The sequence below is a fragment of the Neofelis nebulosa genome, chromosome 1 (genome assembly GCF_028018385.1).
Source record: "Neofelis nebulosa isolate mNeoNeb1 chromosome 1, mNeoNeb1.pri, whole genome shotgun sequence".
Classification (NCBI taxonomy): domain Eukaryota; kingdom Metazoa; phylum Chordata; class Mammalia; order Carnivora; family Felidae; genus Neofelis; species Neofelis nebulosa.
The window spans coordinates 161710383-161736837 of NC_080782.1; the positions used below are offsets into that span (position 1 = coordinate 161710383).

General features: G+C 49.1%; 1 protein-coding gene across 1 annotated transcript in view; it reads right to left on the reverse strand.

Annotated features, from left to right (window-relative positions):
• CUL4A (cullin 4A) overlaps positions 1–26455 on the reverse strand; it is a 46620-nt gene that overhangs the window by 17214 nt on the left and 2951 nt on the right. Inside the window, exons 3-11 of the mRNA XM_058742071.1 lie at positions 20019–20123; positions 14089–14157; positions 12881–12954; positions 10219–10381; positions 9636–9725; positions 8226–8308; positions 5207–5274; positions 3022–3140; positions 454–646 (exon numbers count right to left, since the gene is read on the reverse strand). Of these exons, the coding sequence (XP_058598054.1) occupies positions 454–646; positions 3022–3140; positions 5207–5274; positions 8226–8308; positions 9636–9725; positions 10219–10381; positions 12881–12954; positions 14089–14157; positions 20019–20123 (964 nt within the window). The remainder of the gene's footprint in view (positions 1–453; positions 647–3021; positions 3141–5206; positions 5275–8225; positions 8309–9635; positions 9726–10218; positions 10382–12880; positions 12955–14088; positions 14158–20018; positions 20124–26455) is intronic.

Below are 26455 nucleotides of genomic sequence, written 5' to 3' on the forward strand. Positions count from 1 at the left end.
TAATTTAAAAACTGCTTCATCTTAAAACGTGATCTTTTAAGACCACATCCAATTTTACCCTATTTTAATGCTGGTGAGATAACGCGAAGACAGGGACACACGAACGTCTCCACGCTAATTGGTCACGTCACCCTCGTAACGCCGAGGCACTCGTATATAGCAAACCCTCTTCTTCAGATCCCAGAGCGCAGATCAGCGGCCGTGCTCCAGACAGAACCAGAAGCACATCTGTACTCTCTCTTCCTTCTTCTGTGACATCAAGCTGCCACTTGACAAAATCACTGCTCCGTTCTCCCTTATAAGTGCCGTGTGTGCTTCTACACACACGATACGTATACACACAACCCTTCTCCACCCTCCCCAAGGGGAGCTTAAAGATTCCGGGGAAAGGTTTTGCTTAAGTTCTGCTTTCTTTTCCCATATTAAAACAACGTCTGGAAATACGTTTTCTACCTATCAGTTCTGCGGGCTTATTCGGCCTCTTATTGATAAACGTCTCAAAGGACTCCTTCATCAAGTTGATGAACTTCTCGTTCCTCTGGAAGCATGCTTCTATCACGTGGTCCACTCGGTCCTTAAAATCCAGCAGGTCCTGTACCATATCTTTGTCTTTCTCAGGATTGATGACAATTGTTGTCCCGAAAGTCTACAAGAACACACACACTGCATCAGTGGCAGGTAACGGCACCATACATGTTCTCCTGAGACTTTAATAATCACCGTTGGTGTTAAATACTAAATCGTTTCAAAAGTTCCACAAATTCAGTGTACGTTCAAGAAGTTAAGTGAATCTACAATTAACGCTTCAGTGTTTGAATTCTGGTTTTGAAAGAATTTGTGAATTAGTGGGAAAATGTCCACTGCTTAAAAACAAAAACAAAAATAAACTTTTACTGGGGCGCCTGGGTGGCTCAGTCGGTTGAGCATCCAACTCTTGATCTCAGCTCAGGTCATGATCTCACAGTTCGTGAGTTCAAGCCCCATATTGGGCTCCGTGGAGATTCTCTCTCTCCCTCTGCCCTCCCCAACCAACCCCCACCCCCTGCCCAAAATAAATTAACATTTAAAAAAAACCTGAAAACTTTCACTTACAAATTTCTCAGACGTTCCCATTAACCCAACACACCTACTTGGACTTCTTGACTAGAGTTTCCTTTTTCTTCCACTGCTAACCAAAGCCCAGTTTTAGGCTGCATTTTTAATTGAAAAATGCTATATTAAACATCACTAGAAGTCTATTATGTGACAATAATAGTTAGCTGTTTGATGATATAAATTTTGGTAGATACAATTATACTATTTGATGTGCTTAGAGAAGGGACAGAGACAGCAGGCCCCAAATGGAGTCACTGTGCTAAGCATCACGTCAGCAAACCAGGGCTTAACACCTGACCTAACTGAGGTTTTGGTCCCTCCGAGGAACAGAATCTTCAAGCGCTCAATCACTAGGCTTGTCAGCACTAGTGACGTCATCTGCCAGACGGTTCCCTGTCATCCCCTCAGGAAGGTGACCTTGCCACAAGCAATCAGTCTTTGCCAGGATAACTTCCTGGTCCTGCCCCATCCTGTCTATAAAAGGCTTCCCTATCACACAGCTCCCCAAGGCTCCTTTCTATCGGCTGGATGGTACCAAATAAAGCCAGTAAGATCTTCAAAATTCCCTCAGTCCAATTTCGTCTTTTCAGATATGTACTTTGGGAAAACTGGTCTTAATAGCATACGTACACATACTTACGTATCCTATACATAAGTGAAGGCAGATTACTGGCGAAATGGTACAAATGAAACTGGCAGCGATCCCTTCTGGAGAGGGACACGGTATGCCCAGCCGGGGTGGAAGGGATTTTCCTCCGTACACTTTTGTACTGAGTGCATTTAAAAATAACACACACACACTGCCAGGGATCAGCTTCACTGTGATAACGACACAGTGTCGAACATAATCTCCATTCCTGTCAGTGTGACTGCATGTCGCTGACAGACACTCAGGAACAGCGGTCACACCACTGATCTCTAAGACCTGGACTGCATGTGTACAGGGGAGCTCTCGCGTTCAGCACACGTTCCTGCTCCTAGGGCTACTCGTCAGCAAAGCCCTCGTTCTCCAATCTTTTTGGAACATACAGCTCTGTTGCTGGCGTGAGTTGGTAACCACGTCCAGCTCCATGTTGTTGTGTACAAAGTATCAGGGGGTTGTGCCTGCGGGCATGAGCTTCCCACGTGGAGGCAGATAAGCAATCTTAGGACTGATTATTCCATACAGCATGCGTGCAAGCTTTCCATCATCCTTTCTATATAACTGAACTTTCTGTGATCGCTACAGATTCACGTGCAGCGGAAAGAACAGAGATCCCTCCTACACTTGGCTCAGCTCCCCCTGATGGCACTATCCGGCAAAGCTGCAGAATGGTATCACCACCAGGATCCTGGCACTGGCACACTGCATCCAGCTTCTCCAGGCTGCCCCCCCCGCCCCTGCCCCAGAGTATGCTGTTCCCCCGACTTGTCACCGGCACAGCCTTGTGTGCTCCCACCCACTCCGTCAGCATGAGGGCCCTGCTGCTGCCTTCCCATGACCGTATACAGACGCGTCACAGAAACATCACAGCACTGTGACAATAACGGATCTGGATGGTGGGAGATGTGGCAGCACACATACCACCAAATGGATACACCAAAACGTGTAACCATTCTCATGGTCGATGAGCAAAGGCATGAGGTGTTTAAAAATCAGATGCACAGAAATGCGACTTTTTGAAAGTTGTGGCTGTACGTGGCACCGGAGCCCAGGCAGGTGACCGATGGCAGCCTTTAATGACGTCTGGCTGTGGGGTGCTCACGGGCGGGGCCATCTTTCAGAAAAGGTTTGCCTCAGTCATCGGGGAGGAAACGCGAGACTGCCGTCCACCCGAGCCCCCGCCTCGAGAAGAGCCCCTCCCCATGTGGGGAGCCACACGGCCGGGAGACAGGACGCTGCCATCCACAGGCGCGGTCACCGCGCATCACGACAGCCCCACGCACCTTGATGTACTCGCTCCAGTGCTGCAGCAGGACCTGCTGCCCACCCTTCACGCGGCTGAACAGCTGGTACATCTGGGTGAGGTCGGGCACTCGGTTCTCGTCCAGCAGCTGGTCGAGCCCTGCGACGGCACAGCGAGCGTTAGCGCGGCTCGGGGGTCCATGTGTGAACGGGCGCCTCACAAGTGTGGGGCCGACCCCTGTCCTCCGTGGGTGAGAAACAGTCCTACGCGGCCCCGTTGGCCAGAGGACGCTAGCGGCCGTGCTGCTCAATTCAGGTCACCAGAGCCCCGGTCCCACTAACACAGCAGCCAGGGCAGCGCCCCTGGGCACCTCTCACTATCATCACTCAGAGAGCAGATCTGGGGGCCTGAGTCTAACCTGTCAGGTCATCCACTCTATCCGCTTATGCGATAAGCCGGGGGAGAGAAGCGTCTGCTGTCCGTTGGGGATTCTGAAGTTATTTAACATAGCACTTTCAGGGGTTTTCCTGTTTTAGGTATTTAGATTTTTACGAAGCCTTTCTAAAACAGTACGGAAATCAGGAAGAGAAAACTGTCTAAGATGTCTGCTTTGTGACAGCCCCACAGAGGCTGCGAGGCCAGGCGTGGGGAGGTGTGAGCCATGTGACTCAAGTCTCAGGTTCTTCTGTCACGTGGGCACAGTGTCCACACATCAAAGGAGGGAAACAGGTGCACACAGGTGCGTTCTGGGGCCAGAATCACACATCTTTAGCAAGGGCTCCGAATGTTTATTTCTCCGAATTACATTCTGACCTAGTGATGCAAATAATTTTTTTTGCAAATAATTTTTTATAATTTATCCTCCTGAAACCCTAAATGTCTTTCTTCAAGAACTCAAAAACTACAGCTTCTCAGTTTTTAAATGTCTCTTAATAAAATTTAGATTAAGCTTGTACATAATTTGCCATGTTCTTGGAAGACTGTATGCAAATTTCTACTATTTACTTAAAGTCATTCATCCTAAGACTCCTTTCAGAAAATACCTAGTATAGGGTTTGAACACACTTGCTTTAGATGGACAGTAAATCCAGACCTCGTCTGTGTGAATGATTCCCAGTGCAGAAGGACAGAGATCCAGATTTGCACCTGGACCTTGGCTTAGGGGCTGTGCTTGGAGGCACCTGTGTCAGGCTGTTCGGAGCCGCTTTCCTTACTTGTATGATGGGGTCATGACCTCACAGGGTGGGGGGGGCGGTTCCTGGGCCTAGAAGATACCGCACTCAGTAATGCCAGCTCTCCCCTCCTGGCTTTGTTCTGGTTTCTGTGGAGACCCTATGCTCAGGTGTCTCATTACAGATAATACTACCACCTGGCAGAGTCCAAATCAGAATATATTTGGCTATTTATTTTTCTTATAATTTATAATTTACGTCCATAATTCTGGGCCTCCCCATAATTAAGCTTTAAGGTCTCCAACATCTTGAAATAAATCCTGTAGCTTTTCATGAAATAAATCATGACTTTCAAATGGTAACATTACACACCTAATAGTTATACAAAGTACCGTGAAGGACTGAAGAGGGGGAGACCGTGCGCTCTGAACCCCAGAGCACTAAGCACACTGTGAAGGGCACAGACACAGAGGGCAGGCGGGACGCTCCTCCGGGACACACAGTAGCTGCTGGAACCACCCTTACCAGGGCCTGATGAGCAGCACCAGGGATGTGGCGCAAGAGGGCACGCTGCCCAGTCAGCAGTGCTGCGCCCTCCCTCTGCCAGCGGAGGGTTTGTCCGGCATACTCGGGACTCTGGCCGAAGTCCCCAGCCACCTGGCAGTTCACGTGGCGTTCAGCCTCTTGGGGTGCGTGGAGAGGAAGCCCCACCACAGCCGCGCAGCCCGTGAGACCAGCCTGCACCCTTGGGAGCTCTGTGCCTGCCAGCGCCCGTAGGCACCGCACAAGGACCCAGCTGCAAGCTGTCTGTGGCCCAGGGGTTTTCTCAGCGGCTTCAGCTGAGAACAGCATGTCCTGTGATTTCTTGATTTCTACCAGACGCCTTTCCCGGTGTTTCCAGGGCTAACATGCTCGTTCTTGCCAACGATTTTTAGTGACTGTCTCATCGTAATGGATGTCCTTAAGCTGGTATTTACGCCGTTTCACTCACTTTCTTAAAATGTCAAGGGCGACCATGCAGGGTAACTTGACACAAAAGTTAGGAAAATCTACCTTTCTGCAGAATTGCTGTCAAATGTTCTCCTAACAGCTGTTTCTCCACACAAGCAATCAGTGGTTTCCTATTATGAGGCAAAAAGACAAGGTATAAGCAATTGATGGAGAGACTTTGATCACCTGTAAAGATGGGGCATTTATTGTCTACATACCTGACATGGAGTTAATCAGAACAGCCATCTCCCTGCTGTCCATGAGGACTCTGAAATCTTTCTAAAGACAATCTTACTGGACAACAGAGACCAGGGGTCCAGGGAAAAGGAGACACCAGCAGACAGTCAAGTGCCCTGCACCCCAATGCCTGGCTGGCAATTGTCAAAACAAAGCTTTGCCTTTTGGATTCAAGGCACACTGGCCCCGTCCCCCACTCCGTGGCGGCCCCTGCTCCAGGCCCCACAACCTCTACGTGGACAGGCCTGCCCCCTCCCATCACCACTTATCAAGGAAGCTCCTCTGTGAGGCCCATACTGCGGAAGTGTCACATCGAACAGAATATTTGAAACTCTGAAACATCGCCAAGTGTGACTGCCACAGTCACGGGGACATGCATAACTGTCCTTCCTGAGTACATATTCCATAGTTCATGTCGTTTTAGTTTTTCTTAATCAGACATGTGCTTTAGTCCCAGAATTATTAATTCTCAAGTCTTTGCTTCATAAAGAACTTTACAATGGCCCACCTTAAACCTAACAGCGACCCCAGAGAAAGCACATACCCCCCTTGCGAGAGAGCAGAGGTCAGGGACTGTGCCCACTGAGAGGTGAGGGTCTGCCTCCAGGAGGGGCAGCACGATGACGGGAGGTGGGGGCGGAGGTCAGAGGTCAGGGGCTGACAGCAGGGAGGGCCAGTAGTGCACCCCTCCAAACAGCTTCAGCGGCGGCACGTCACCAGGGGGCAGCGGGTGGTTTCTCCTTGTTGACTACTGAGTAACGCTGCCTGAATATTTGCAAGCAAGTCTTGCGGATGTTTTTACTTATCTATTTGGGAGTAGAACTGGTGTGTTGAAAAAACACCTAGCTCTGTCTACCACTCTGGGGAGCTGAGGAGCTAACGATCCGTCTTCTGGGCAGCTGCCCATGTTCCTACTGACCATGCACGGCGGTTCTGACTTCTGCTGGTCCTCACCAGGGCTTCGTGCTGTGTGCCTTTTTTACTCAAAAGCCACGGTGGCAGGCGTGAGGTGGCACTGGTTTTGATGTGCAGTTTCCCGATGACTGGCTTCGCCGAGCGACTTGTCCTGTGTTCATGGAACCACTGCCTCCAGGCGGCGTGCAATCTAGACTCCATCACCGTTTCCATTCCAACAGCCCATGCAGCACCCACATGAGCCCGGGTGCTGTGACAGGTCCCAGCAGGGCCCAGGGCAGAAACTGCAGGCCCCTCGAGCCCAGAGGTGCAGTCCTGGGGAACGTGCTGCCTCAGCACCCAGGTGCCCAAGAATCGACCTTATAATCTACAGTGACAAAGTGACAATCTACCGACTGTGCCAAGCAGCAGGAGAGCGGGTCCTTCCCACACTGAGGGATGAGAGTCCCTGGGGTAGGGCCTGCCGAGTGACCTGGCTGTGGTGTCCAGCATGAGGCGGGTCACAAGGTGCAGCTCAAAGCAGTGCCCCACTGCCCTCAAGCATGCTCCACGTCCAGGATGCCGTCTACTGTGCTCTGAGGGCGTGGGGGCAGGAAGGGGCATGTGGAGCCCAGCGCGAAGGCAAGTGTGGCTTGCTCAGCCGTGGCTTCCCTCTTCTGTCCTTGACGGCAACTGTTTATTTTGTGACATCTGAATCACCCAGCACGGCAGGAGCCGCCTCAGTCAGTGCACCCTCTATCCACCTGTGCTCGAGCCCAGAGGCGAACCACCTTTATCTGTTATTCCTTTGCTTAAATAACTTACATATACTTGTAAGCAATATACTTTTTAAAATTGGGGGGAGAAATTTCAAATCTAGCATATGCACAGGGGTGGATGAGCACGTGTGAAAAGGAAAAGGACTGCTGTGCCCAACGCCTACAGGTCATAAGGTAGAAGGCCCCAGTGGCCCCAGTGCCCCGCCCCCTCCATCCTGAACTGGGCGGGTGATTTGCTTGCTGTTCACCAGGATTTACCATGTATCTCTCTCCCTAAAGTTCTTGAACTTCACAGTATATGGAAAACATCAACAGAAAAAAATGTAGCAGATACTTAGCGAAGACTCTTATCCAACCTTGATGTGACCTACTGGCACATCATTTTCCCTCCTACTCCCTGTGCGTCCCTGCTGCCGACCTCCAGCCCCTGTGACTCCCTGGTCCCCAGGGGACCTGGAACACAGCTGTCCTGGCTTCAGCACGACCATCCTTCTATGTAGACCTGGGGCTCCCCATGGGCCCCTCAAATGTCTAAAGCAAGCTCACCTTTCCTCTCCTGACCCTCTGTTCTCTGTATTCTCAAGGTGCCACATCGGTGCCCCTCTCATCCTGCCTGCCCCACTGCACTTTCTACCCTTCAGTCTCTTCTATCTCTGGTTTCTCTTAACTCTCCTCACTTGAATAAATGTTACGTGCAGGGTGAGAAACAGACATCCACACAAGTTTTCTCTTTTACTTTTCCCTAGCTGCCTACCAACTTCAGGTTTAGAGAAAACAAAAATTAGATGAGAAGAAAAAATAATGTGACTTAATACCATAAATAAAAATTACAGCTACGTTCCACATCTAACAAAAAGTTTACAACCCAAAGTGCCCGACACTCAATTATACTCCATCAACATAAATAGAATCCCTTGTTACTAAACCCCAAGATGCCAAGTTCCTCAGCCTCAAGTACTCCTTTCGGATGAGAACTCACTGAGAACTCACAACAGGGCACTTGTGACTCACAGGTGCTGGATAATCACAAATAACATAAGCAAAACGTGCTAACAAAGATACTCTGATAGTACTGGCTGAGTCCAAGAAGACAGCGTTTATTTCAATAAACAGCCAGGAACAGGGCAGGCTACGGCCATGCCGTGAGAACTGAGTAAATGAATGGTACTCACTGTGTGCTGTGGTCTAGGTACGTGATTACTCGGTCTCCTTCCTCCTCTAAACGCTTACTTACGTGGTTAAGATATTCTGGAACCTTCCAAACACAACATTTAAACATGTCAGTAACAAAGATTTTATTTTTTTTTTAAGTAACAAAGATTCTTGATGTTACCCAAGAAGCTGAAACACTGTTGTCCACAGAAAAATTAAAAAAACAAAACAAACCACCTTATATATTCAAGGCAAGTATCAGAACAGATGAGCGGGGACGTGAAGGTGGGCAGGATACATAGCACAGAGTTTCCTGAAACTCAGTTCTGGAGAATAAAAGTGACCTCTAGAGTGAGGACAGGGCAGCCCTTCTTTGCTGTGTCCCGCTCACTGTCAAGCTCCTGGGACGAGGCCGTGGGTCCCTGCCATCACTGAGGCCCTATGCGCAGGCGAGCAGGAGCACTCAGGTCAGAGGGTGCAGGCCTGATGGCATCCCCTGGCCCCAAATGAGTGGGGTCAGCAAAAGCTAATCGACAGACTGGGTGTTCACTTGGGGAGGCCAAACAGCACGGATGCAGAAGATCTCCAGAGGCAAAGGGCATTTCTCCTGTCACCTGACGGCCTAGGGGGCCCCCTAATACGGTCTCTAGCGCTCTGACCCAGTGGTGGCAGCGAGGCTGGGTACCGCACATAATGTGTCCTCTCCAAAACCGGGATGGAGAACCAACGGTCAGTCCATCCTGCGCGACAACGATCAACATTTGGGGGAGGGTCCCCAGGAGCTTCCTTCAGTCTCTGCTCTAACTGCTTGCCAAGATTTTGGGTTCATATGGCTACTGTTATATGTTTTTTCCTGTGGTCTTTTGGGTAATTTTTTCCAAAGCCTCATACAAATGGAAGATTTGGGGTGTGCTTGGGTCATCTTTACAGTTAAGATTTCCTTTTATCCTCTTGTTTTAACTTGTTACTTTACATGTAGAAGCTACCTTACTGGCTTTTTCACTTGGCAGGGGAAGGGCAATAAAAAAGCTTCTAAGTCAAGGGGCGCCTGGGCAGCTCAGTCGGTCGAGTGCCCAACTTTGGCTCAGGTCATGATCTCACAGTTCGTGAGTTCAAGCCCCGCGTCGGGCTTTGTGCTGATAGCCTGGAGCCCATTTTGGATCCTCTGTCCCCCTCTCTCTCTGCCCTTCCCCAACTCGTGCTTGCTCTTGAAAATAAACATTTAAAAAAACAGTTTCTAAGTTATAAGAAATTAAGTCTTTACTGTAAGAACAATGAAGCCTGTTACTGAGAATTTCAGCTAGATTGTGGCTTTCAGAAGATTTCTTATAAAATGTTTGTGTATGTGGAAAGACAAACTTTTAAAAATTAACTTAAACGCACTTCTTTAAAAAGAAATAAGGTGACTCAGAAGTACCTCCTTGTCTTACCTCTCTTTCTTGCATTAATCTCTGGCCTTCTGCAGCATATAAACAATTAGTTTCTTCCAAAAATTTCACTTCAAATGAATCTTTATATACCTAAGAAAAGAGAAAAGTTACTGGCCAATTACAGAAAAGAAACCTACCTTTGGAAGTGCTGATAATCCAAGCTTTTGAGGGAGCATGGCTGCGGTGACTTGGCCCTAAGGAGTTGCCCGTGTGCCTCTCCTCCAGAGGCCTGGGCAGATCGGCCCAGCGCATGGGCTCCTTAAGGGCCTGGGCAGGAGGCACCGCCCTGGCCTTGGAGCACTGGGTCTGTGTCCTAAGGGCACTTTCCTCTGTGGTTCCTGATCTGGCATTAGCCTGACAGTCACTCCTCTTGCTCATTTTTAACAGCCACTTTTATTATTTTAGTTTTTTGCATTTAAATCTTTCATACACCAATTTATTTTGGTATAAGTAGTACAGACTATCAGGAAGTATTGGGGCGTTTAGGACAGGGCAGATTACCCGAGGTCAGACAGCAAACTCAGCAGATATAGATACAGACTAGTAGGAGTTATTGGTAAATGTTTAGGACAGGACAGATTACCTGAAGGTCAGAGAGCATACTCAGCAGACTTCTTAACAAACTCCGATCCACGGCTTCACCACTTCTTTCTCGTTCAATTAATAGCAGAATCCCGTCAATACTTTTACTCTGAACCATTTTATCACTAATGATATGGTTTCTAAAAAGCTCCAATCCCATATCCCTGTACAAACAGTAAAAACAAGACTAAATTTTAGTTTCATTTTAGAAGTTCCAGGTGAAGCTCCAAGCTATGCTGTGCCTGTTAGCCCAAACTGTTGATTTGCTAATTCTCTCAATCCACCTGTCAAGTACTCCTTTGTTGTGTTTTCATTTGTGGCCAGCCTACTGTGCCTTGTATTTGCTTTCTTATCAAGGCTGTGTCCTGGGGTGGGTCAGGCATCACTGAGAAGTACGTCAATCTGGGAACAGCTCACATCCTTCTTCCTGGGGCGGATCACACACTCGCCACCCGGCTGGCCCTATCCTTCCCTTTTCCGTCTCTGGTCCCTCTCCAGAGCTTGCCATACACCTCTTCCTCTGACGGCACTCGATCCCCTCCGTTGGCGGCTGGAGTGTGAAACTGCACTGCGAAGAGGCCACCACACGCTCGGCTTGTTGCTGAGGAATTCAGGAGGAAACCAGCTCTCGGTGGTTGTGCAGACACCATGGGATAAAAGGTCTTGTGCTCTGTTCAGACACCTCCACAGGTCCCCCAGGAGCCAGATACCGAGCAGACAGACACAACTCAGTGCCTGGACCCAGCAGGGTCTTCTGAACGGGCAGTGGGGGGCGGTGAGCAGTAGACAGGTGAGTGCGGATTCTGGGGAGCCCCACCTGTGGTGAAGCCTTTCCTCCAATGCACACCACAAAAGGCCTTTCTGGTTCCCTGCAGGAGGTGCAGGCCTGGGTCTCGTGTGCACTTGGAGGACACAGCAGTCAAGCACATCGGTCAGTCGTGGGGGCTCGAGCCAGCCGCCTGGGTTTGACTCCTGACCCCACCCCCTGCTCATGGTGCCTCTGGGTCTCTGCCTGTCCTTCCCTAACCGCAAATGGCATCACACACACTGCTTTACGCCCGTAAACCCTTTCCACGCTGAGCGAGGCAAGTAGCAGGTGCGGTACGGAAGAAGTGTTCACTGTTGCTCCGCTTCTTCCTAAAATCTCAATCTCTGCTTCCGGCTTCAGCTGCTCCCCACAAGCCATCGAGCAGTCTTCTCGACCCACGTCTCCGCCTCCCCCACAACCTGTGCGTCCTGGGCGGCTCCTGTTTCCACACAGACCACACTTCAAACTTGCTGCCCCCTCCCCTCCACTATCACCTCTCCTACCTAAGCCCCTCACCAGTCTTGCTGGCTCTGCGAAGCTCAGGCCCAGACCAGGGCTCAGCCTCCTTCCGCATCCTGCCTGGGGCGTCTCATACTGCACTGTCCCGCTCAGGTTTTCTGTCTCTGACAGTGGCCCGAGGCTGCTATCGCTAGGCTGTAAGCAGGGCTTACAGTTTATACGACACGTTATGTTATAAACTATGTTCACAAATGAACAGTTCCGACCCGGCAGCCCCACAAGCTGGGAGCTCTCTGCCTCAGTTTCTCCGTCTGTAGAGTGGAGGCGATAATGGTCATCCCCTGCAGAGCTGTACCACAGACTAAAGGAGCAGGTGCCAAACCTCTTAGAACAGTGCTTTGTAGAGTAGCAACCACGTGACCTTCCGTTATCTTCAGTTACATGCTTGCTGTTTCTTTGAACAAAGGCTACCCTTTCTGCAGCCGCGTGCAGAAGCCTAGCACAGTGCAGGTGCAGATGCCAGTAAGAGAACGAGGGGCAAAGTGGTGCTGAGGATGGACAGACATCCAACCAGGAGTGTCCAAAGCTGCACAGATGGGCAGGAACATGAAATAAAGACAAAAAGTGCCCGTGGGTCTGGTAAGCAGGGGTCACGGACGCCTCAGGAAGGGCGGTGTCCGTGCCTCAGGTCAGAGGAAACAGACGCAGAAGAAACTGAAAAGAAAGCACCTTGTTAAAGAACTTGGGTTTAAAGGGAATGGGAGAATGGGCTTCTATGCCAACAGAGACCGGGAAGAAGCCGAGGGCGACATCAGGGACAAGTCTGATCAGGAGGCAGGAGCGGGAGCCTCAGGGGCATGTGGAGTGGCGAATGGCATCAGCAACAGGGTGTGGAAGTCAGTGACGAGCACCCAGAGCCACAGGGCAGGGAGTCCCTGAAAGATGCTGTGTGATTGACGAGCAGACTGAAACGAGGTCTCCGTATCTGTGGTTGGTCAGCCGGATGGGGAGCTGTGGGGGACTTCAGGGCCCCGGGCCATGACCTCACCAGCCTCGGTCTTCTCAGAGCAGGGCGCTGCTGGAGTCAGTGAGCGCCTGGGCCTCTCCGTCCCAGCCAAGGTGAACCGTGTGCCCTTGGTTCCAGATGGCCCTGGCGTGCAGCGCCCAGGGACAGAAATGTGGCTTCCCACAGTCTTGCTGTGTTTGCCTGCCACCTGTACTGTGACACTCACTGCAAGCTGGTCAGGGTGCCCCAAGGGGCTCCTCCTGGGCGTGGCCGGCCCAGCTCGGTCCCCTCACTCCGGGGCTAAGGTACGCCTGGGCCTGGACAGGTGCGCTAGTGATTCTGGCTGACATGAAGGAGCACAGACACGGCCCTACTGACCAGGACACTCACCAGATAGAAGGAAGCATGGAATTCTGCAGTACGTAAGTGCGGTCCAAAAACAGGAAAATACTTCTGATCATGATCTGGCAATTAGAAAAGCATTTATTTATGTAACTTACTAACTAAATATCCAAGAGCAGGCCTTCTGAACTATAACAGTAGCTGTCTCAAATCTTGCAGTAATTGTTTCTTCAGGATTCTCCCCACCAAGACCTTCATGATTATTTCCCCAAATTTAATTGCTCCTTTGGTGTTTGATTTTCATCTCTTTTGTCCAGAAAATCTGACTATAAGGGAAATCTGGTCACTTCCTGCCTGATGTGGTAAACCTCACAAACCTGAAGAGATGCTCTAAGCTTTTTAAATAATTAGTCCTTGTCACATCGGCATGAGGCTCTTGGCCACGTGTTTGACTCTCTTTTGCAAGCCGAGTGAAGATGACACAGGACCACCAGGAACCTTGTGATTCTCCTAACACAGCCTTCCTAACAGACGTTTATCTATTCTGACCATGTACCAGGTGCCTGGCCTGGAAAAGAGGTTCATTCATTGTCCCCTACTCACCTCATTAGGAAAGGTACTACTACCATGTTTTCCCCCACAGCCAGGTCATGCTAAAAACTCACATGCATAAAAACAGATCAGAATCAATACATCTGCAAAGTCTAAGACTTTGGCTGTCCAGTTACAGTAAAAACCTGGAAGTCAGGCTTGATTATCAGGTATAAAGTGGGATTAAGAGACCCATTCAGGAATCAGCTCAGGTACCGTGGGCTGTCAGGTGGGTTTGAAGGTCAAATTAGCAGCTGGCCCCAATCCAGAAATGCAGCCATTCACACAGGCAGCTTTTCCCTGCCCTGTTGTCCTACTATGTTGAGCTGGATGGCAGCATCTGACCCAAAACAGAATCCCAAACAGCACTTCCCTATCTCGGCCGACAGTCTGGCCCACACTGTCCTCAGATGGGTGAGGGAAGATGGACGAGGCCATCTTTGGTTAGAAAGGGGGGGGAGGGGGGAAGACAGCTGGATTGAAAGGGGCACACCCTCCCAGCTACCCAATCTCCTTCCTGCTTAGCTACAGCAGAGGGTGAACAGGACCAAGAGGAAGTGCGTCGGTGAGACCAGACACTGGGCTCTACCGATGAAGATTATGGAGATTATGGGACAGCACACTGTCCCTAAAACCAGGATTAACAGAAAAGTCAATACGCTTACCATTTGTCTGCAATGATCTTGCCAGCAGGTGTTAATCTTCTTTAAAAATAAAACACTATCTAGTGAGTCTGTGCAGACCTGCTAAGGAAAACTTTAGAAATGCTGGCCAATTATTACAGCTTTAACCCCATAACTGCAGCTCTTGACACAGAATCTACACATCATTTTGTTGTCAGAATACAGAAGGACCAGGGGCGTCTGTGTGACTTAGTCGGTTGAGTGTCCGACTCGACTTCAGCTCAGGTCATGATTTCATGGTTTGTAAGATCGAGCCCTGCATGGGGCTTTGTGCTGACTGTGCAGAGCCTGCTTGGGATTCTCTCTCTCCCTCTCCAAAAATAAACAAACTTAAAAAAAAAAAAAAAAAAGAATACTGAAGGACCAGAGGGACCACAGGTGCAGGTTTTCTGCATCACTGAACTGTGTTCCCAATTTGTGATGAGCCTCCAGCCACAACCCCCCTAACTTTCCCGTTCCCCTCGTTGCTGTTATGGCCAGGTTCCTTGTAGAGCCCTGCTGGCTGAATTAACCACCAGGTCACAGGCTTCACGAATCTGGGTGGCTGGACCTAAGGGCTTATCCTGCAAAGGGTGGTGGGGACAGACCCCAACCTGCACTGTTCCAGTGGTGACAAAGCAGGTCGACTATTAATAGCACCAGAGAACAGGCAGTTGGAGGGAGGTGGCTGAGGTTTAACTTTAACCTCTATTCTCAATGAGAACCGATATGAAGTCTCATTCATGCACCGCATGAGAACACTCTCACCTCGATAATTAGGATGTGTTTTTTAAGAAGGCTCAACATACTGCTTATAGAAAAAAGAGAACTCCAACACGGACTCCTAGAGCAAACTACAGCCAAATGCATCCAGCACGGCCTTCACAGGTTTGGGCAAAGTCATTGTCATAAACGTCTACACGCTGCCTGTGGCTTACAAAACTCCCCACGTTTGTGCACCTCCAGTTTCCCCAACCGCACGATACACATGCTGCTCCCTCTGTACAGTCCCAGCTCCAGGACCCTGGGCCAGCGATGAACTTCCCTCGACCTCGGTTTCTTCAGAGCTGGTGTGAGGTTACACGTAAAATCCACAGCACATACAGAAGCAGCGTATGGGCCAGGACGTGAGCTGTGAAATCAGACAGGTGTCAGAGTCTTCAGTTGGCAAGGCGGTCTGATGGAGCGAGGGGAGCCAGTGGAGGGGAGGACACAACCAGGACTTTGGAAGGAGGACAGAAGATCAGGAAGCTGTAAGGAACTGACGGGCACACGTGCATTCTTGTCATCCAAGTAAGGAGAGCTGACCTCAGCCACAGTGGTCCTGGCCACACATCTTATTTTCTCCTGGGGCTTTGCTAATAAATCACAAATAGTAAATCCTAGCAAAAACCTAGTCGTTCAATGGTTAACATGTTATTCCGGAAGAAATCTTTTATGACTGCTCAAATTTACAGTGGCCTACAATATGAGAACCTGACACAGACAAGTCTAAAAAAATGAAGAGTAAGTCACAAGCACATGTAGCAGGGACCCAGCAGCTCTGGCACCCGGTGCTGGACACAAGCCAATTGCTGACACCCTGGCAGGTCTCCAGGGCAGTCTGCATCAGCTGGGGGGCCAGGCTCTGTCGGAAGGTGGGGCTGCCCGGGGTGAGACTCCCACTAGCCAGTCCCACACTGCTGGATGGTGCAGGCGCCAAAAGCGAGCAAGCAGCACTCGGCCCGGCACAGGGCTTCCTTGGGAGGGAGCGGCCCTGCGTGTAGGGCTTACTACACGAGATGCGTCTCCTCAATTAGCCGGGTGAAGCCGTCACTTGCGGTTGTTTCCCATGGAAAACAGTACGAAACAGTAAGACCGGCATGCACCGAGCTCCAGCCCTCTACATACCAAAGCCCAGAGCCTCACATGAGCGCCCTCGGGGCGTTAAGACATACCGTCTGCCATCATAGGCTCCCAACACTGTCCCCTCCTGTCTGGAGAAGGGCCAGGCCTAGCTAAGGTTTTAAGCAGTGTACTGAGAGGGGTCGGTCAGGTGTCAAACAGCAAACACGGAATACCCCGTGGCAAAGTGTGAATACATGTGCCCGTGACTACAAGGATTCAACAAGAAGGAAGAAACCCAAAAGACAGCGCCCACGCCAAGTAGAAGAGTGACTGGTTCTCTTTTCGCCCACGCTGTCTAAGCCGGGTTACCCCACTCTCCTACCCCAGCAGAGTGTGCAGAAGGACAAGCCGCCCTCACCCCGGCCCACCACCTGACACCCCTCACCTCAATCAGGCCTGCCTGCTATGACCGCAGAGGACATTTTCTGCCACAACATTTGTCACAGTTCATGGTTTGGACGATTGAATTATTGCCTCCCTCATTAGCCTACAAAGTCCACAGAGGCAGGAAGCCTGTCACGTTCACCTCTGAGCCGCAGCACTAACCGAGGGCCGCGCTGTGTAGACACACAAACCCAGCCTGCTGCCGGCGCTCCACACGTGCACGCGGGCTACACGCTGCTCACGGAGGGTCTTCATAAAGAAGCCCAAAGCCTGCCGTCATCTACGGAGTAGGAAGACACAGGAAATCGTGAACACGCCGGTCACCTCTGTCCTTCTGCCGTAGACCACGCTGCTGCTATGTGGGACTCCACACGGACGCTGCAGGCTGGCAGGCTGGCCCTTCTGTGGTTCACCACAGTGGCGATGCCCTAGAGCTGAGTTGGGGGTGGGAAGAGTGAGTTCTGTGCACAGGTGCTGGCCGGCTCAGATTCCACTGAGAGCCGGCTGCTGTCATAGAAGAGGAGCTTTTGAACTGAGCCTGGGTGCGTGGCGCAGCCTCCTTTCTGCACCGAGTGATACCAGGTTTGGCATGCGCTGCTTTTGGTTGAGGCGTGCATGTGCAGGAAGCCGTGGTCGTGGGGAAAGGCCTATCACCAATAGCAGGAAACTTATTTCGAAAGGAGCAGGTAAGTGCAGAATGCAAACACATGAATGAAAGAACAGAGTCAGTACTGTAAGAAAATCACAGTAGCTGACTCAATTCCATAGGAGTCCTTTACCACCTGTCTACCAGGGGCTTCCTGGCCTCCCTGAGCACTCCTTCCGTTGTCCTCACCAGCAGCATGCGGCCAGTACAGCGGAGGGAGCAGTCCTTGGACCTTAGAAAGCAGCCACATACAAACTACAGGAACATCCCAGAGACCTGAGACACCCCTGCATGCTCCCTGGAGTACTCCTGCAGGGCCTGGACATCTGCAACAGCTCTGCTGCTCGGCCCCTTGAAGTCTGGCAAGGCTACCCACCCTTTCAGCAAAATGAGCTCCGAGGGCAGGACTGTGTCCCCCATCAGCCACCCCTCCCCCTGCACACAGCCCCTCCTGGGGGTGGGTGCGCGCCTGACTGCCCTTTCCTTACACCCCAGGGGCTTATCCGAGCCTTTAAAAACTCCCACCACCCTGACCCATAAATGCCTACCTTTATGCCCTCGTCAGGCTCCCTGGGGTTTAAGCTCTAAAGGGCCAGAACCTACTTCACTCCTGTTTCCAGCCCCACCCCGCCCCCTTCTCTGAAATAAGGAAGTGCTACCTCTGGCCCACCTCGTCACCAGTCTCATCCTGCCCGTATCACTGCCAAACGTGATACAACTGCACTGGATTCTTGCTTCAAATACCTGCAGGGGCCCTCAGATGTGCACTTAAGTCCAGACCTTTCAGAGCGTACGCAAAGATTCAAACCCAAGCTGCAACTCAGAATTACGGCCTCAAATTCCACCAGTGTGCCCAGGTTCTGGCCTTGTCCCACAAGTGTCCCACAAGCGCCCCACAAGCGCCCCTCTCCGATGGCTCATTCCCTCTGGCTGGCCACACCCTACTGGTCCTCCATGATGGGACTCCAGTGTCCCCTCCTCTGGAAAGCTCTGCCCCAGCTGCTTCCTGCACTGCAGTTCCTGTCCCTGATTCTAATAACTTAATATCTTGGAACTCAAGATGCCTCACACCAATGACAATTCATATGGCAGAGTATCTTTTCATCTTTCTTCTTTAATGAAATACATCGTAGTTCTAGAAACATGGTTTTGTCGCATCAAGGAAATGCAACGACCCTGCCCCCCGCCTCTATCTCAGCACCAGGACTACTGGGAGGGCAGAAAGGAGGCGATGCCATCATTTCCTACTGTCGGATAGAGGTCTGGACAGGAAGGAAGTCCCTGCTGAATGACTGAATTAATGAACACATTCCTGTAACCCACAAGGTAGGATTAACTGGCAGGAGGATAGTTTGATCAGGTAATCATGAAGTAGTCTTGAGTAAGCTGGGACAGCTGGGTTGGGAACAATCACAGCAGTTCACCCTAACATGTGCCTGTCCCAGAGAGGACACCTGGGAATCTGCTGGTGACTTCTGGGAAGTTCAGCCTAACCTGCAGGTCTAGGAGAGGACACCTGGGAATCTGCTGACTTCCGGGAAGCCTGGGAGTCAGGCTCCTTTTCAGAAGTCAGCATCTCAGATGGGCTCCTGGATCCATCACCCAGCCTCTGAGAATCCTGTGCTGTGGCACTGAGGTAGGAGAGGAGCCTCTGTGTGTCCTCAGAGGATGCCTCAGAGACGTGGTGCATACTGGCCATCTTCCAAAGGTCCAATGGTATGGTCACCTTTGTCCTGAATGGACTCATGATTTCTGGTAGGAAAGAGCTCTGCCGGAAAATACTGCACAGGTGCAGTTACAGATGCCAATACAATAGAACCAGAATGGACTCTGCTCACCCATTTACGGGAAGACCCCCTTGCTCTAGGCCATGTGGGCTTCATTGCCATGGATCATCCAGAGCTTCGACAGCAGGTGACAGAGCTGTGGCAGCTGCCCTGAGAGATTTTAGCAAACTCTGAATGCTTTAGTTTCTCAAGGGAAGGGTGATGGGACAGAAAGGACTCCTTCAGCTAGAACAAGAGTTAGAAATGAGCAGGCTCCAACTACCTACTTTTGCAAATTAAGAAAGAGACCTGGAAAAGTGCAGTCATAAGCAGGTGTCTGTAATATTAAATCCACTTCCTAGTTCCTTCCCAACGAGACTAATAAAGGGGTGGGGGTGGGCTGGAGCACTGGGCCGAGGCCAGACTGTCGATAGGATGTAAGGAGCCCCGTCTCCCCGGCAGACACTGGTCCTGCGTGGTGTGCTGGCAAAACTCGAAGATGCCCGGCCACCTACTTGCCTAGACTGCCCTCCCTTGACTGGTGGGCGGGCTGGGAATATGGTGGGTTATATCTCAGAAGACTCTGTCTCAGCAGACCAGAGAGGGGCATTCTTCTGTTGGCTCAGAAGCAGCAACTAACCATGCTGTCAAAGAAGAGGCCTTGAAGCAAAAAACCAAGGGCAGCCTCCAGCGGCTGAGAGCGATATCAGTCCTGCAACAGAGGGACAGGAGTTCTGCCTGGAAGGCGGTCTGTGGGAAAACCTAGACCGGCCAGCCCGCGGTTTCAGCCAGTGACACCCTGAGCTGAGAACCCACTGAACCGAGCTGGGACTCCCTACCCACACAACCGTGAGCCTACAAACGGGTGCTTGTTTATGTCGCCAAGTCTGCGGGAAATTTGTTATGCATCAGAGATAACTAATATAGATGGTTTTTCACAAGAATGAAGGACAGCAGAATAGAATTAAGACATTTCTCGGAAGTCTTCCTAAACACTTCAACCATACCCAATAAATGGACACTCCTTTGCTTTAATCAGATAAATAATGTAAATAATAAAAATTCCACTTAAAAAAATCTGTTATATTAGGTCATGTGAAACAAATGTTAGGTTTTGTTTTATAAATAAATGGGAATTTTGAAAGCCGTTGTTTTAATACTAACAACAGTCACTACTTCTTTATCCTATTAATGTTCAGCCTCAAGAGATTTAGGTAATGCATAGAAACTCATGAGCCAAAAAAAGGATATTCTCTAAACTGAAGGATCTGTGCTTGGACATGATCTTCACAGACCTGGCGCAGCTGTTTGTAGAGTGTTGGGGAGACTTTGTGAGAACAGAGATTTTCAACAGCCTAAAAACAAAAGGAACAAGTGAATTATTCACCATGAATAACAAAATCGTTCTTTAAAAAGACCTGTGTATGTAAATAAAATCACAATCATAACAGACAAGCACCCCCTTCATACTTATAAAAACTACAAATAAACTGTTATGTTTAAGTTCAGGGTGATTATTGTCGGAATACTGGAATCCAGGAAGGGTCTGGTAAAAAAGGTAACAACAACTAATACCGAGCACAGATTGGACGGCACACCTATGTCAGCCCATGACACCTGGGACCCCGCGGCGTCCCTGCACACATCTGAGCATCTACAATGCCCTATATTTTTTCTAGTGCAGCAGTCTCTAAACCTGGCCACTCACCACTCTTACCCGGGGACTTTAAAACAGATCTGGATGTTCCCATACATTCATCTGAGGCGGAAGACACTGGAAAGGTGGATGAGTTTACCTTGATGATTATAACATGCAACCAGGTCAGGAAATCACTGCTCCGGACCCTCAGTGACCACCTTCCACACAGGTGGGCGAGCATCAGGGCAGTTTCTGCCCGTAGCGCAGCGAGGACGCTCCTGAGTGCCCAGGCCACAACAGCTACACTGTACTTGTTTCCTACATATTTTTCTGCAGGCTGCATGTGTAATTTATTTAGGCTTGTCTTAAGTTAATGAAGAAACAAGTTTTTTAAGCAGAAACATTTTTCTTAAAATACCTTTATCCACATCAAAAAATAATGGTTGCATATTCTCACTGGTTCTAATATTTCTTTTCCAATTTCATGTACAAAACCAGCATCTCATTCAATCCAAGTGAGATACTAAAAACAGAAGTGTAGTTTTTTCTACTGACTAGTTTTGAACCATCTAAAAAAATATGGGGGAAACACTTCAGAATCTGAATTTAAATCAAGTACTATATTCCTGAGGAAATAGGTAACTTAAGTTTTTATAAAGCTATTTGTTGTAGCAAGACTTGTAAATATTAATAGTTCCCATGTTTAGGATTATAAGATTGCTACCTATTAACATAAGTTAAATAAATACAGTAATCACTATTGTATAAAACACATGCACATTCATAAAGGTCAAAAGGGAACACGGAATGAAGATATTAAAAATTATAACTTGTTTTTTAGCAAGTTTGTTATCAGTGCAACAGCACAATACGGCATTCCCCTACGTGCTGCCTTGCTCTACAAATAAGGGCTCATCTACACTGGTTAAAGCCCCGAATTTCTTTCTCAAACCCTGTAATTCCTTCCCTTTGTAGTCCTATCTTTATACTTCAACGATCTATCCTTGTGTTTCTGAAAACCCAAAATAACCTGCTGACAAATGCTTTTGCTCCAGTAACTTAATTATTGGGAGATCCGTAAGCATAATTATTATGAAACGATTTTGACGCAATACATGAAGAAAACGTATTTTCTTTGGTAAAAATCAAGATGAGCTTGGTAGTACGTGTCCCTCACGGAACATCTCACTCACGGAACCACTTTGCCTGCTCTCATTCCTGAAGGAGGAGTCAGTGTCCTCAAAACAATCTTACCCCAGTTGTGACATGCTGTCACTGTTGATTTTACAACACCTTTTCTCATCTATGTCCTCTTTGGCACATATTTACTATTTACATGAAGCACACTTAAGATCTTTTCTTAAAACAGAACCTGGGGGCCTCTTACAAGCACCAGCCAAACCCTGGCGTAGACAGGTTTGCTGTGGGTGCTGTCCTTTCTCAGTGTCTTTTGCTGAGTCACTGCTGGTGTCTTCATGTTACAGGCACCCTCACTGGGAAGAGAGAGTGCGGCCCAGCAGGGCCCCTGGCTGACTCTTCTGTCAGTTACAGGAGCACCACAACATACAAGCCCCCTCCCCAAAAGAAGTGCTGGAGACAGAGTCCTGCTTTGGGGCGCAGAAGTGCCCGCTGTGGGGTGTGAATTGGGAGTCCAACGGTACGGTGTGTTTCACGTTACCCCTCACATGTGTAAGAGGCACAGCAGACAGAAGGAATTCAGCTAATCCAAGGATGACAGGAGGGGGAGAAGCCCTGTGTTAGTGTCTTCCTCGCTTTCACTCAGCCATGGAGGAAGCCGCCTGTCCGAACTGCCCAGGCACAGCTCTGTAATCTAAGTCTGCCAGGCCTCCACACCCAAGCCCTCTCCAGGTTGTCGTCTGTGTTGGGACAGACAAGTGCACTGAAGCCAGACAGATGGGCATACGGCAGATCAGACACCGGTCCCTGTGCAGGGTGGAGCCGCAGCCCCCAGCATACTTGGCCCTGAGTGTGGAATATCCAACAGGACATTAAAGAGAGCCATGGGGTGGGGGGAACGCACGGGAGCAATGAAATGAGAGCACACGGTCCTGGAAGACGATCTGTTTCATGAAAGTCTCGAAGGCCAAAGCTGAGACCAGACAGAAAAAGGAGTGGAGGGTACCGTAGTGTGAGAAATCGTAAAAGAGAAAAGCAGGCAGATACTAGGAGCACATATTTATGTAGATGAAGGGAAAATGAGAGCCAGCCCCCAGCCCTGGGGAAAATCACACCCGGGCCAACCTTACAGAGAGAGGCGCACAGGCCGGGGCCACGCCAGAGCTCACACTTGACAGCCGGAGGCCGGCACAGTGCTCTCCTGGCACACATGCACAGTTCTGGGTGGGGGGCAGCTATGTCCCCTCTGTAAGTGATACTTGGTCTTGAAGGCGGACCCTACTCAATTGTGGGCCCACTGAAAGGTGATGAACTCACTGCTCGGAAGAAAGCGCTAATGGGGTTCTTGCCTGTAGGAAATGAGTACAGAACGATGCAGAAATTAAATTACAGCTCAGATCTGAGTGAGAGAGTATGTTTGAGAGGGATCGGAAGTCACCTGGATGGGGGCTTTACGGCCAACATGGGCAGCGTGGGGGGCAGTACCGACCCTGACTCCCAGTTCCCAGATGTTCACAGTCAACTCCTGAACACAGACGACTAATCCCACTGAGTGCTCAGAACTGCTGATTTATGAAATTCTTTCTATTAAGCTGAATAGATTTGAGTTTGGATATTCACCTCTGTTTTTGAGCAACTTCTGTATGGAGCTCACTATTGATTAATTTGTTACTTTCTCAAATCGGTCCATCAAATAACATGTTTATATGTGTCTACTACTTTCCGGGCCTTTTCAATCAGTCTGATCAGTTTGAGCCATCTTATTAATACACTTAACACCTAACCCCACATTCCCCTTCACTAAATCATCACCAAGCAGAAGGACTTCGGAGACCTTAGTCCGTGACTCAGGACAGCATGGTTTTCCTCAGAACAGTAAGTCTCCCATGATGGCTTTGTTTCTGGGCATCAAAAGTGCCTGAAATCAGCACTTAGCCCTTTCCCTGAAACCCTTGTCGAAAATGCAGACTTCAGTTATCTGTTGTCCACTATGCTGGCAAACAGGACTAAAACGTATAGGCAGGAGACACACAAGATAAACTTTTTTCCACAGGTGTTAATTCCAGACCTAAACTCAGATCTTTAAAGACAGACTAAAAAGATCTGGGCATTGAAAGTCTCCTCGCCTTAGCTCTGTCGGAGGAAAGTGTGGACGGGGCATACGTTTGTGCAGACTCTCCTCTCACCACACTTTGAACCTCCCTCCTACAGAGAAACAACAGGTGGACTGTAGCAGACACACGGGAGCTAATTTCTCCTCCAGGGAGGCCTCCTAAAGTGTCCACGTGGTAAGGGATGCCTTGATGGGGGGAGAAGAGACCCCACTTTGGGAAGACTAATCAATATCAAAACGTAAAAGCTTCTCCCTCAAATCATCCTGAAAACTTCCTTAAAAACACACACACACAAAAACCTAAAAAAACTTTCATACTTTGGTGAGAACTGTCACTTTCACACAAAATTCTCTGCGAAGTATATACCACACCACCTCAGCAAAAACTTCAACTGTACTTTGAAACACCAGGTAAATGCACTGACTGCTTTATCACAAGATCAGGATAAGGCAAACATTCAATAACTACACAATGATGTCACTTACTATTTCTACCCCGTTTGCTTCCAAAAGATCTGAGCAGCTCATTCCCCAGAGAGGTACCTGAAATCAGGGTACCTCTCTGTGAGTGGCCAGGAGCCGGCCTGCGCCCCTGCCTCCCCGCTGCCCCTACCTCCTGGGATGCCCCATGGAATGTGAGATTCCATTTTGGGGGTAAGCACCCCCAGCCCTCAGGGTGTCAAGACGCACACAGACACCCAGGGCACCTGGAACTAGTGTTTATAATAACACGTGCAGTGACTGTTATAAACTATACTGTTCATTCATGGTAACACATGCGGCGACTGTTATGAACTACACTGCTGGGTAAAAGGTATGGCAAAGTCATTCTATGAAAGATGACAGGCAATCGATCCCAGATGGTCAAATCTCCAGGAAGAGAAGAATAAAGAAACCTGGCTGCAAGATATAGCAGTTTATTAAACTAATAAACCTATGAGAGTTCAGACACCTGATGGGACTCCTGCTTCTGGCCAAGATGAAATAAGGGGACTAGACTAGCCTTTCTGCCTGAATTAACCAAATGTCACACAAAACGTGTGAAATAGCAGTCTGCGAAGCATCGCACATTGGGCTGTGAATGACAGCGACCTCTGGGAGGGAAACGAGCTCGGACGCTCCCTTCCTATGTCTCTGTTTCCAGGCTGTGGAGAGGGGGCCGGGAGCTGAGGCTCGAGTCTCCGAGACAAAGGCCTACAGGGAAGACGTGTGGCCACAGAGGGCATGGACATGAGCAAGGAGAGGTCAAGGGTCCCCCTCAAGGACTCGCCACTTGTGTGTGAGCAAACTGCTAAGGACGGGGAAAGGGACAACAGGGTCTGGTGCCCACACGGGACCTGGAACAGCACCTTCCTACGAGCCAGACTGGAAAGTCGTTAAGACACTGGGCCCTGAATACTCAGTTGTGGGGCGATGAGCCCTGGACATAATACTGTTCTAGTCTTGCCTAACAAATCTTAAAAGTAGGACTCTAAAAGATCAAAAGGTTTTCAAATAATTTAATATGTCCAGAATGAAACTCAAGAATATTTATAGAAATACAAAAACATCTACCCACAAATCAAGATTCACAATGTCTGACAGTCAATCAAAGATTATCAGATGTGCGATGAAGTAGAAAAACACAACACCTAAAGGGGAGAAAAAGCGGTCGAATGCAGCCGGAAGCTGACAGTAAAGAACTGGAAGACATAGATACACGGAAACAGCTATTATAACTGTATCCCCTCTGTCCAGAAGTTACGTAGTGACGGGAAAGATACTGAGAAGGTTCAAATTGAGCCCCTAGAGAGAAAAACAATGCATGGGATGAAACTTTCACCAGATGGCACTACGGGCAGATTAGATGCCACAGAAGATTAGCGGACTTGAAGACACGAATTACCCGAAGAGCTCCAAACCCACCAAAGAAGTCCGTGGTTTATGAATTCTCCACAAAGCCAAGGTGGTTTCACCGGGAACTCTCTCAAACATTTAAGGAAAAAATAATACCAAGTCCATACAAACTCTTCTAGAAAACGAAAAGGAGGGAACATTTGCAATTCACTTTATGAGGCCTTCATTTCTGAGACGAACTCAGACAAAGACAGTACGAGAAAACAACACACCAACATCCTCCATGACCACAGATGCAAAAACCAATGAAGTGACAGCAACCTGAATCCCACAGTACAAAAAAGGGTAACACACCACTGCCAACTCAGATCTGTCCTGCAGCTGCCAGATGGGCTTGCCACGTGAAGAGTCAATCCATGCGATAAAGTAAGAAAACAAATGTCATATGACCACCCCAGCGGTTACAGAAGATTTCATCAAAGTCCAACATGCACTTCTGGGAATCTCTCAGCAAATCAGGAATGGAAAGGAGCTTCCTCAACCCGATGATGGGCACTTATGATAAGCCAGCACCACACTCGATGCTGAAAGCCTGAAGAAGGCTTTCCCCACTGAGATCAGGAACCAAACAAAAACTGTCTGCTTTTACCACTTCTACTCATCGTCATTCTGGTGTTCTGAACAGTGCACTGAGGTAAGAAAAGGAATTAAAAGGCATGCAGATTAGAAAGAAGTAAAACCATCTCTTATCTCTGTTCATAGGCGACATGATGGTCTATGTAGAAAACCTGATGGAATCCACAAAAAAGCCACTGGAGGAGAGGTAAGAGAGCAGTATACCAAACCAATGTATAAAAATAATTTCTATTTCTATACACTAGTGAAAACCAGTAATTAAAACTATTATTTATAATACAATTAAAAATATGAAATGCTTGGGGTGCCTGGGTGGCTCAGTCAGT